Source organism: Cardiocondyla obscurior, linkage group LG18, assembly GCF_019399895.1.
Source record: "Cardiocondyla obscurior isolate alpha-2009 linkage group LG18, Cobs3.1, whole genome shotgun sequence".
Taxonomy (NCBI): domain Eukaryota; kingdom Metazoa; phylum Arthropoda; class Insecta; order Hymenoptera; family Formicidae; genus Cardiocondyla; species Cardiocondyla obscurior.
This window is the reverse complement of record NC_091881.1, coordinates 4,956,083-4,967,944: the sequence shown is the minus strand read 5'-3', so window position 1 is coordinate 4,967,944 and position 11,862 is coordinate 4,956,083. Positions and strand designations below refer to the sequence as shown.

The 11,862-nt window shown below is 33.4% G+C and overlaps 3 protein-coding genes across 10 annotated transcripts; 2 read left to right on the top strand and 1 right to left on the bottom strand.

Moving 5' to 3' along the window:
* The first annotated feature begins 366 nt into the window (after nt 1-366).
* Fuct6 (alpha-(1,6)-fucosyltransferase 8) lies at nt 367-4,007 on the top strand. Of its 4 annotated transcripts, none has more exons than XM_070668927.1 (6): nt 367-583; nt 890-1,169; nt 1,325-1,498; nt 1,583-1,801; nt 1,898-1,979; nt 2,055-4,007. In XM_070668927.1, exons 2-6 carry the CDS (start codon nt 907-909, stop codon nt 3,114-3,116), a joined length of 1,800 nt encoding a protein of 599 aa, XP_070525028.1. In that variant the 5' UTR covers nt 367-583; nt 890-906; the 3' UTR covers nt 3,117-4,007. The 4 variants fall into 4 exon arrangements, with proteins under 4 accessions (XP_070525028.1, XP_070525031.1, XP_070525029.1 ...); XM_070668930.1 differs by having other exon boundaries at nt 367-605; XM_070668928.1 differs by having other exon boundaries at nt 367-614.
* LOC139109674 (retinoblastoma-like protein 1) lies at nt 3,776-9,920 on the bottom strand. Of its 4 annotated transcripts, none has more exons than XM_070668923.1 (9): nt 9,658-9,920; nt 8,640-9,171; nt 8,252-8,548; nt 7,656-7,757; nt 7,397-7,494; nt 6,909-7,307; nt 6,393-6,826; nt 5,319-6,258; nt 3,776-5,214 (listed from the first exon to the last, which is right to left on the bottom strand). In XM_070668923.1, the coding sequence occupies exons 1-9, from the start codon at nt 9,793-9,795 to the stop codon at nt 5,032-5,034; spliced, it is 3,123 nt and encodes a 1,040-aa protein (XP_070525024.1). In that variant the 5' UTR covers nt 9,796-9,920; the 3' UTR covers nt 3,776-5,031. The 4 variants fall into 4 exon arrangements, with proteins under 4 accessions (XP_070525024.1, XP_070525025.1, XP_070525026.1 ...); XM_070668924.1 differs by having other exon boundaries at nt 6,909-7,304; XM_070668925.1 differs by lacking the exon at nt 7,656-7,757.
* A 144-nt stretch (nt 9,921-10,064) lies between these two features.
* Nucleotides 10,065-11,843, top strand: LOC139109679 (coiled-coil domain-containing protein 97-like). 2 transcript variants are annotated; one of them, XM_070668934.1, is made up of 4 exons: nt 10,065-10,371; nt 10,451-11,324; nt 11,452-11,617; nt 11,695-11,843. In XM_070668934.1, the coding sequence occupies exons 1-4, from the start codon at nt 10,290-10,292 to the stop codon at nt 11,737-11,739; spliced, it is 1,167 nt and encodes a 388-aa protein (XP_070525035.1). In that variant the 5' UTR covers nt 10,065-10,289; the 3' UTR covers nt 11,740-11,843. The 2 variants fall into 2 exon arrangements, with proteins under 2 accessions (XP_070525035.1, XP_070525036.1); XM_070668935.1 differs by having other exon boundaries at nt 10,071-11,324.
* The last annotated feature ends 19 nt before the right edge of the window (nt 11,844-11,862 follow it).

Below are 11,862 nucleotides of genomic sequence, written 5' to 3'. Positions count from 1 at the left end.
ATACATGCGGCAAAGACGTTGTAAGGTGCCGAGCGCGCAGCACATATCGTTGTTCTCAATGTCCATCGCGAATCTAGCGGTCGATAGGATTCTTCAACATGAATTATCGCAGCGAATTAAATATATAACTTACTTGATGAAGGATAATTGCGACGATTCTTCTCACGGGACTTTCTTTTGGACTTCCGCGACGTATCTCGCGAAGGGCCGCGAGCTAACGTACTCAAAATAGTTGATCCGTTACCTTGCAATACTGAGTTGCGATATTTCTTGCGGTTGCTGCCAGGGTGCACCACGAGACGGGAGTCCGGAGTCACGACTGTCACGAGACGCGTGGTGAGAGTGGCACGGCATGTCGCGGGATGGGAGGGAGCCGCATCGGGAATAAGTGGTGCGACGGACGGGACGTTTTTATTGTCTCTCTATTCGAGAATCCACGACCACGTAACAGTAGCGGACAGATGATAGATAACCGCCGTAGCGCCTCTCGTAAGTCAGCGAGGCGCGCGGCGAGCGGCCGATATATAAGCGCGACGAAGTGGCTGAGAACTGGATCGCACGAGGAGGCCGAAGATCAAAACCGGTAATTGATATTGGACTCTCAGGTGACGTTGGTACGCACGCGGTGACAGTCGAACGTCTGTTACGTGTACCTGTAGCTCGCGCCGTTCAAAATCACTCCTCACGTTCTCGATTTTCTTTATTCTAAAGATATTTTTTTTCTTTTTTTTTTTTAGTTAACGTACGTTCGTGGCAATCTTGCTCGTCAATGAGTATACATAATTATATTAATGAAAACTTAATATCGCTCAAATTATTGTAATTGTACAAAGGTTAAACATGAATTAAGTATTTAGCGATAATTTAACATTATCTGTTTCCTTTTTAGCTTTCGTAATGTGACACATGGCGAATAGAGGCAGTCTGTTCGAAATGGCAGCAATTTGTTCCGGACGACCTGGCTGGTTAGGAAAGCTCGGAATAACATTACTTGCCGTATGGTTTTTAATACTGATTATATCGATTGTACATATATTTAAGTCCAACTCGTTGTCGAGTCGCGATGCTGACACTGCCAACAAAGAGAACACGCAACGCCTAGCACAAATGGTTAACGATTTTGAAATTTTAAAGAAGCAGAATGATGCATTGAAAAACTTTATATTAGGGTAAGTTTATGCAATGCATATTGCACCTGTATATATTTGTGCATGTGTTGTGCATGAAACCAAAAAAAATTTAACAGCACTAAAACTGCAGAACTAAAAATTTAAAACATAGAGGACTATGATCTGTTCGTTGTATAGGCTAACATAATTTCCAGAGAAGGGTCAAAATCTATACAAGGAGACCATTTGGGCTCTGTTCAAGACAAGCTTGAGAAAGCTTCGGTCTATTATGATCTGATAGATCATCAAGATGGACCAAAACACGGTGTTCCTTCCTTAGAATATGAGGAATTGCGACGGCGTTTGAGGAACGACGTTCAGGAAATGTGGTAATTACAACGAGATATGAGAAATTGAAATAAATTATGTCTAGCATGCTATAAGAGGCATTACATTATTTTTATGTGTTATAGGTATTATATTAATGCTGAATTAAACAAGTTTAAGAAACACATTGATGAATTTACATATGATCAAAGAGAAAAAGAGATACAAGATGTAATGAAAAATGCATGGGAGCATAAAAAGTCACTTATAATAAATATCGATAAATTAAAGAGAGCAGATGGCTATAATGAATGGCGGGAAAAAGAAGCAAAAGACTTATCTGATCTTGTTCAGAGAAGATTTAGGTAATGTAGCTTGCCTTATGATATAATCAAAGTATTAGAATATTTCGAAACAAAATTATTTTATCTAATCTAATCTATTTTATATTTACCTTGAAGATATCTACAAAATCCGGCTGATTGTAATAAAGCAAAGAAACTGATATGTAGTTTAAATAAAGGTTGTGGTTTTGGTTGTCAGGTAAGATAATTAAAGTAATAATTAAATAGTTCGATAATGAAATAAAATTAATACGCATATTTTTTTTTTATGCAGATTCATCACATCACGTACTGCTTCTTAGTAGCTTATGGTACAGAAAGAACATTGGTAATGAAATCTAAAGGTTGGAGATATCACAAAGATGGTTGGGAATCTGTTTTTAAACCCCTCAGCGATACTTGCATGTCTACAGCTGGTTCTTCACATTCTAATTGGCCTGGAGATCCCTCTAAACAAGTGATATCTCTTCCAATTGTAGATAACGTTTACCCTAAGCCAAGGTTTCAGCCACCTGGTGTACCCGCGGACTTAGCGCCAAGATTAGAGAAAATTCATGGTCATCCTTTAGTTTGGTGGGTAGGTCAAGTTTTAAAATATTTAATGCGACCCCAAGATCACGTGAAAAGAACGCTGGAGAAAGCAAAAGAAAAGCTCGGATTTAAAAAACCTATTGTCGGTGTTCATGTACGTAGAACTGATAAAGTAGGTACCGAAGCAGCTTATCATGACATAGATGAATACATGACAAAAGTAGAACAATATTATGACCAGCTTGAAACAAAACCAGATATAAAGAGAGTCTTTTTAGCCAGTGACGATCCAAAGGTTATAATAACGGCGAGGAAACGTTATCCAAATTACGAAATAATAGGCGATCCAGAAATCGCTGAAACGGCATCTGTAGCAAAACGATATTCGGACACCTCGTTGCAGGGAATAATTATCGATATTCACCTTCTGTCGGAATGTGATTACTTGGTATGCACGTTCAGTTCTCAAGTATGTCGTGTCGCGTATGAATTAATGCAAACCTTTTACTCAGACGCGTATGACCGTTTTACATCTCTCGATGATATATATTATTACGGTGGACAAAACCCACATCCCCATGTAGCTATTTTAGATCACAAACCGAGAAAAAATGGAGAGTTAGAGCTAAAGGCTGGCGACTTGATTGACGTTTTTGGAAATCATTGGGACGGTTTTTCCAAAGGCTACAACACTAGAACTAGCATGACAGGTTTATTTCCCAGTTTTAAAGTAAAAAATCCTATTAGTGCCGTAGATTTTCCCAAATATTCAAATATTCCTTTACTGGAAAATAAAAATAATTAAATTTATATGACCGAGCCAAAGTCATTTTCTAACAAAGTACAGTTTCGGAGTACATTATTGTTTCTTTGAAACAATTTCTTAAAATACTAAGATAACACGGCACAATGTATATATTTTGCTACTTGTAAATTACGATGTTAATGCTTGTAAATTCATCACAAATGTCCATGACTTGTCAAACAAAAAATTTTATTTATATAATTACAAGTATGATTTTTCTTAAAAGGCACAAGGGAGGCATCATACTTTAAACATTTCAGATTTTGTTAATATATGAGATTGTAATATGAGGTATACTATGTAGATAATGTTCAGGGATAATGGGGCGAATATTTAAGTTATTTATCCTTACAAAATTACCAAGTGTAATTATTATTTAATCAAAGAGAATCGAAACTTTTTCAGCACGATAAATCATTATATTTAGAAATATATTTTAATATTCTCAATGTTTTGGTAGTATATAAAATTTGTTGTATATGTATATAATATAAGTGCGATAAACGGTGAAAAGATTTATTATTACGTATATTAAAACCTCGCTACGCCTATACTTGGCGCGAGGCACTACCGTGCCTCTTAATATCCGACATTCGTGCCAACGTATCATGAAATGTTACATTAACGAGCTGAAATTTGATGTCCGTAAAAAATACGTAAAAATTAGAATTTATTTATTGCGTGTTTTGTTATATTTTATAAATTCATGACATTACTTCGGTAGCGTTTGTATTAATGTTATTACAATCATTAATTTGTATAATATAGAATACTTCGAAAAACTCTGTATATTTTGACGAAATAGAGTGATTTTCAAATATGTTTCTTAATGACAAAGTAGTACATTTTTATATGAAAGAATATTAAATTAAAAAAAATTTTACCCTATAAGTAATGTTTATTTCTTCAAATTCAAGACCAACAAGAAATCAGACATAAATAGCATAACATTATTTGGTTCGACTTCTTATAAAGAAATTTTTTAAAATACTTTAATTAAATTTATGTTAAGAAATAAAGAATTATATAAGGAAAAAAAAAAATTAAAATAATGTTTGAAAAAAATCAATTTCAAAATTTTGTCTAAAAGTCTATCATTAAAGGTTTTTGTAAATAGTATACCACTTTGTATATTTTAATGTAAATTGTAATTTGTTGTTATTATAATACTACCACATTTTTTGCAATTTTTTACTTAATTAATAATTTTCTATTAAAATAATTCGATAGATCCTAAGTTCTAAAATTTTTGATAATTCCATAAAATCACTGGCGAGTATATTTTTGTAAAATCGCTAGTAATTTTATCATAAAATTAATTATCACCATAATATAGTATGAATATACATCCATTTTTACTTTTCTATAATTTTACGTAACAATGATGATCAAAAAGTAACAATAGACACATTAAAAAAGTCATGATATTAATGTTTCAAGTAATTCTAAAATGGATTTTCGTGTTAACAATAACATGATACATGAAAGATGTAACATGTGTATTTTATAGCTGTAATCCACATTACATAATTTTGCATTTATGACTTGAAAGACAGTTTAGTTTGGTAAATTAAAAATTAACAAAAAAGAAAAAAAAAAAGTTATTGATTCTCGTAAGCTAACGAAGAATATTGAAAATTAAATTTTAACTTTACATTAAATAAAGTTATAAACAATTATAGCATACTATGTGAATTGTATTGGGCTCTTCTAAACTTGCTAAAATGACTATCTAAAAATCTAATATCTCACATTATGATAGCCAAGAAATTGGCTTTCGTACGTCTTGTATAAGTTTTTTTTAATTTCTTTTTTTGCAAGTTTATATGTAAATTAAAAAAAAAAAAAAAAACAATTAAATACGCTCCTCATTCTCGTTCATAAAATACGATTGATATTATCTATTACATTTCGCTTACTGATTTTGTGTTCGTCGTTCTCCAATAATATTTTCTAATTTTCGTGTAAGAAAAGTTGCAGTTTTTTTAGGAGATGACCCATCTGTCATTTCTACATCTGTGTCATCGGAGAGTAATCGTTTTCCTACATTCTTTTTTGCATCAACGGATATCATCATTTTATTAATAGCTTCTAAATCCTGAAAAATGTATTATTATAAAGAGAATTAGTTTTTAAAAGTCTAAAGATCTAAAAATTAGTTGTAAAATTTACGTTTTAATAAAAAAAAAAAATCTATTTTACCTTAGCAGGACTGCGACTGAAGCAATAACTTAATTGCGGCGCCGGTGATGCACTGATAGCCCTCGGATCCAGTGTGCGTGTCATAATACTGCCAGTGACACGTCTCTTTGGAGAATTGGCAGGTGCTCCTTTTCCTTTCGGTAAAGGACTCAGCGAAAGATTCATGACGCTACCACGGGCCGATCCAAATTTGTTCGCGAATTCTTTGACTTGTGGAACATACATCGTGTTATAGAATTTGATTAAATCACCGCGACTCTCTCCATTATAGTTTTGTGACGTTCCAGCCATATTTGTCGGTGTTGGCGGAGTTATATTTTCTCCCAACATAATATTATTGTCAGATCGTTCATTACTAGATGTCCCTGGATCATTGTCATTAGAAACTTTTTCAATTAGTACCGATCTGTATATATGTGATTCTGCTTGCGGTTGTAAACGATAACACCGCATAATTTCAGTAAATGAATTTCTCTCCATTCTGATTAGTTTACATATTACATAAATTGCACACATTAATATCTGATCAAGATGCCGGTCTCTCATCAATGTAGTACGTTCTTTAATAGAATATTCAAAGATCGTCCAAATTTTTTTCTTATCGTTGTCGGGTATCTGCAATGAATGACACAAATCCTGCATGCGTACGCAAGCAAGATTGTAAAACTTTCGGAAGAACAATGCGACAGATCCTGTTCTCTTCGGTTTAGCTGTGTCTTTATTAGTCGCTTGTGCAGAATTATTTACCGATTGCGAACTTGATGGTTTAGAAACGGCAATTTGATCGGGTACTACGAGTATTCTTTGACCATTGTCTAATACCATTCTATTAGAAGATAACACACTCTGTCCGACACGAAGGACACTTTGACCGGTGACTCTGGTCTCGGAAAATAACCGCTTTTTAGCTACGCCAGGTGCCGTAATAGGAGATTGAAATCTAAATCATAAAATTCAATATATTATTATAATACGAAATATAATCAAATATTTATTGGTAAAAAAATATTTTAATTTTTTCGAATTTGTTTCATTATTTTGCACGTTATTTAAAGAAACTCATAAAGTTTATACCTTTCCGAAGCCGATGAAATTGGGCTCTGAACATCATGAGTGCGTTCACGATCTATAGCAATCCGTCTTAATACAGGTTGACCAGGCGTGTTTGGATCAATAGTTTCCAAAGTGCCAGGCAAAGAAACCTCCTCACAACTTGGCACACCATCCGGCAAAGACTCGATGGTTTGCCACAAAGGGCTATCACTTTGCCAAGCCAGGGATTCAAGAATCTTCTCTTCAATCTGATTCAAGTGTTTGACGACATCTCGAGACAATTGATCTTCGGCTCTTACTATAATTTCTATGACTTTATAAAAATAGTAAGCGTCCAAATTCAGAGCTTTTAATATCCAAGGAAATATCTTATCGTTGCTTTTATATGAATATATAACTATTTCAAGACAACAGGCAAAAAGGCACTGGATAAAAACTTCATTCAAAAGAAGATTCTGTAACAAATAATTATTAACATTTAAATATGCTGCTTTAATAAATTTTTTATCTATAATTATCATTACTTGTATAACTTACAGTTATGTCGTCATTTGGCTTTTTGCGTTTCTCATCGTTTAGAATCATTTCTAAAAGCTTGTAAAACAAAGTTTGTCCCATGACAAGACGTTTCTTTCCGAAGTCAGAAGCTGTACCATCAGTTACTTTAATAATATTTATATTATTATTATTATAGTTTGCGCAAAACAGTTCACCAATCTGTTTAACTTTTGCTTCAAGGGAAGACTTAACGTCTTGAGAACAGTTGTTCAGCATCTGTAATAGGCTTTCACTTGGAGCAGATTGTCCAGCTATTAAGGCTTGTAACTTAATAACACTTTGAGTTGCTGTAGTCACTGGTGTAATATTAGACATATCCTTCGATCGAAGATATTTACGTCCAGTCAATGGCGTAGGAGGTGCCAAATATTGTATCTGCTATGGAAAATGAAGTTATATACAAGAAAATATAATTTGCTAATTGCTATCGCGATCAAATATATGTAATAAAATTGGCTAAACTTTACCCCAGCATGCTGCTCTCTTTTTATTTGTAATCGTTCATGAATTTCTTCAATGTTCATCATTTGTGTAGGGGAACCAATGTTCTCGTTAGCGTCATGGCCTGAAACAAAAATTATACATTTATGTCAAACTTATACTTATAATTTGAAAAACTGAAAATAGACTAATTTTCTTATTTGAAATATATGATTAGTAGAGGAAAGACATTAATTGAAATTAATCATTTGCATAACAAAAGCACACAAGATATTACAAACCCACCTTGTAAGACATCATGTTTAATAAACTGGACATGCTTAGCACTGTTTTGGTCATACATGTTTGAATTTGATACACTGTTCAAATTTACTCTCCTCCATTCAGCTATAAAGCAACCATTATAAAGCAAATGCACAAATTTGTTTTAAAAAAAAATTTAAAAAAAATTAATAAATAAAAAATAAAAAAACTTAAATTAAACAGGTTGCTAGAATTTTTTTTATGACTAAACTAACCATCGATAAACGTAGACAACTTTAGTATATTAATTGTACTTATGACAATTAATAAATAACTATAATTTCCTACCACTCTCAAAAATATATAAAAAAAATAAATAAATAAATGTCGATGTATATGATTAACATATCAAATTTTTAATTAAATCTAACATAATTCAAACCACAAATTACTACTAAATGTGTAGTTTATACATTTTTGCTTAATCAAATTATTATCAATTCAAGTATTTACAAAAGCGAAATAAGTTAGCGGAAAGCATGCAAGATATCATACTATAAGCTTACAATGCATATATTTCGTTCATTGTATCTGTACTAATTACTATATATAAAGCAAAATTTTAAATATAAATTTACCTAGGAAAATTCTCTCATCAAAGTCTCCAACACTTAGCATACGTTGTTCATAAGATCTGTTAATGGCCTTGTGATTACTATCAAAATTCAATGCATCTAGCATACCAGAAAAATTCAATTGATCACCACGTAAGATTTTCTCGTCAAATAGCTTGTTAATATAATTTTTCACACAATACTCTTTTATAGCTTTAGCCTCAACAGCAATTGCATCATGACGATCGCATAGCAAATTAATAATGCAATTTGGCGTCTGTGGCGGAGTATAATTTTCATCATTGAAATTATTCGGCAAACCTGTAAATAATAAAATACAAGATAAAAATATTTCTATGATAATTATTATTACACCTGCAATCTTTTTAATGTTAATTGCAATGATACTTACCTTGAAAATTAGGATTTAACAAATCTTTTCTGTTAGCCAGTAGAGCATTATTATATATAAGATCGCAGCAAACTAACAAGAGATGATAAGAGTTAACCAGATCATCCGAAATATCATGAATTGCACCTTTTATACATATAAACAGTGTCCAGCAAAATTCAAACACTCTACTGGGTGTACAGGGCATTGCTCTGTGTCTTCTGGACCTAGGAGGTCTAGAGATATCCTCTTGTGGATCTTTAAATACATCAACAAATATTGGTTGATACTTCTTAAATATAACCATAGATACTGAAAAATTGGCTTCTAATTTTTCTATCCTGGCACGAAAATCCTGTGGCATGTTTGCCATATCAGCCCATGACTTGCTCTTTGTAAAGAATTGTATCAGTGGAAGATTACACAATTGCAAGAGACGTGTTAGTGATACACAATTGCCTTCCACATTAGTGCCTGGCCTTCCTACTGTGGGTATAGAAAATTTTCTACATGCCACATATACTGCACAACCTATCCAATGTAACTGGTCACCCTGTAAATATAGATAATATAGATAAAAAAATTTTTATATAGATATAGATAAAAAATTTTTTAATCAGTACCTTAATAAACATAATACTTCACATATATACATATTATATATAAACCATTAATAAATAAAATTAAAAAAGTAGCACTCATAGCAAACTAATAAGTTCTACAAGGTGAAAAGCGTGAGGCAAGGTCTTGAAATCCATGTAACATAAAAAATTCAGATACCGCGAAAAATGAATCAATTAAGAGGGAATTTTCAGATGATTCTTTCAAAATTAACGTGCCAAATCATTCATCCGTCGTATTTTGAATAATTCTTAACGTAGCAAGGAAAAAAAAATTGCTCTGCTTTGTCTCGGGAAAAGGGTCAACGATTAACGAGCGATGATGCTCCGGACCATTGTATTCGGTGTCCCGTAATATCACGCGGCTCGATATCGTATTTTTCCATTTATCGGGAATGTATTACGTGCGTAAATACTACCTCCAGGGTATAGTTCTGTCGGATAGTCTCATAGGATTTCCAGGCCTCGGACGCGGCAGTCGCGTCCATATTCAGCTTCTGGCAAAGATCTTGGTGCCGGCTGTACATCGAGTCCTCAGTATCGTCCGACTGCCCCATTCTGAAGTATCGTGGTCTAGTCAGACGAGAAATCGGACCAAATATCGCGCGAGCAAAACACTTCTATGCCGCCATACAAAAACTTGGTTGCACTATAACGAAATTGTCACGGGAACTTGGCGGGAAACGACAGGAGCGCCGACGTATCTGCCATGTTGGCGGGAAACGCAGTCTAGAGAAACGGAGCGGATCTCTGTAGATCTTTGCACCGCCACAGGAGTTTAATTTGTCCGTGCACCGCGGTATACAAATATGGCTGAATGTGGCGCATACGCGCGTGGAATAAAAATGAACGAACCCATACGATCTGTGTGTATTATGCGCGAAATAGAATTTCGATTATAACTATTCAGCGAGTTTTTAATGTTTTAATGAATCATTCCGGATAAAGCCGACCAGGCGTATTAAAACTGATTTCGTTTATCTCATGTGTTACTAAATAAAACAATATTACACATTCAAACACAATCTCGTACAACGTAGATAGACGCTGTATGAGGAAATGTATCCTTATTGTGTGTCCTAGGTTAATCTTATATCTGCAACAAACAATACGAATATTATTAACTACTCGGCGTATGTACACAATTTCTTTCACTTTCTCTAATGAATGAAATCGGAGAGTCAAATAGTCAGCCGGAAAATATGACTTTAGGAGTAAAAATCGATCCCGCACCAAGCGAAAACAAGGATAATAATAAACGAAACGTGGACTTTTCTATGCCAGACGAAGAAAAAGATGATCTCAAGAACAAGTTTTTGAACTATGTCGCCAACAGTAAAGCGATTTTCAAAAGTCAGCAGAAAGAGGAGCCTGAGTTAACGTTCGAAGAGAAACGAGCGATAGCCGAAAAATTGTTAGAAAAAAGTCAATGTTTATTTTTATCTAAATTTGGACATTACTTAAAGGTAGAACATTTAGAATATTTCGGTAAAAGTCAAGATTACGAGACGGTCTATCACGTAAATAGATTGCGGAGATATTTTAATAATTCTACGCGACGTATTGATATCAGAAATAGAAGATATGAGGCTCTTAAAATGTTAATAGAGAAGGGAGATTATTTTAGCGAGTGTGAAATGATGAAAAGAAATCCGCTGTTGTATGAACACTTGGTAGGGCAATACTTAACAGAGGAAGAAAAGAAAACTAGAGATACCTTTGACACAAAAAGTATAACATATATCGACATACTTATGGAAACCGTCGAGAGAGACAAATTGCAAAAGCATTTGAAAAATCAGCAGGAAGAGGAGGACGAAGTGCGAGAGGAAAATGATTCAGACGACGATGAGGAAAGTGACGCGAGTAGTATTGAATTTGAAACAAACTGTGATAAACAAAAGCATCGCCGATGGGGCGAAGATTTGAATGAGAAGGAACACAAAGACAAGGATAGAGATAAGAAATTACAGAACAGTAAAATGCATAAGATATCGAATCAAGAAATTAAATTACTTAGACAAGAATTTATTACGAATATGTATCAAAGTTTTTTGGATGGTAAAGATAGAGATTTTGATTATAGGTATATGTCGTGCTAATTAATATAATAATAATGTTATATGTCAATTTACTATTTTTTTATAATTAAAAATAGTTATTTCTCACGTTTAGATATAACAGTTACGTTATTATATATTTTTTTTTTTCAGCACTGTGGACGACAATGAAGCTTACGATAACGTAGAATTGAGAAGTCAAGACGAAGAAGAAAAGTACTTTGATTCTGAGGCTCCCGAAACGATTCTTCCGTGCAATGAATGCAATGATCAAAACGAGTCTGAAGACGAGTTGGATATTTATATGAAATCGTTGAAGGTTAAATAATATTTTACACTTTACAATTGCCCCGCTATTGTTGGCCTTGATTCACAGAACGGTTTATTATTCACTAGGAGCAGACTCCTACAAATGCACACACTTCGGATAATCAGACATAGCCCTGCATACATTGGGTTAAAATAAATGTATTTGTAATAAAAGACAATTGTATAATTATAATATTATTTTCTTCTCGTCTCCCTTTTTCATGCGGTTTTTTTTTTATAAAAAATAATTTAAAG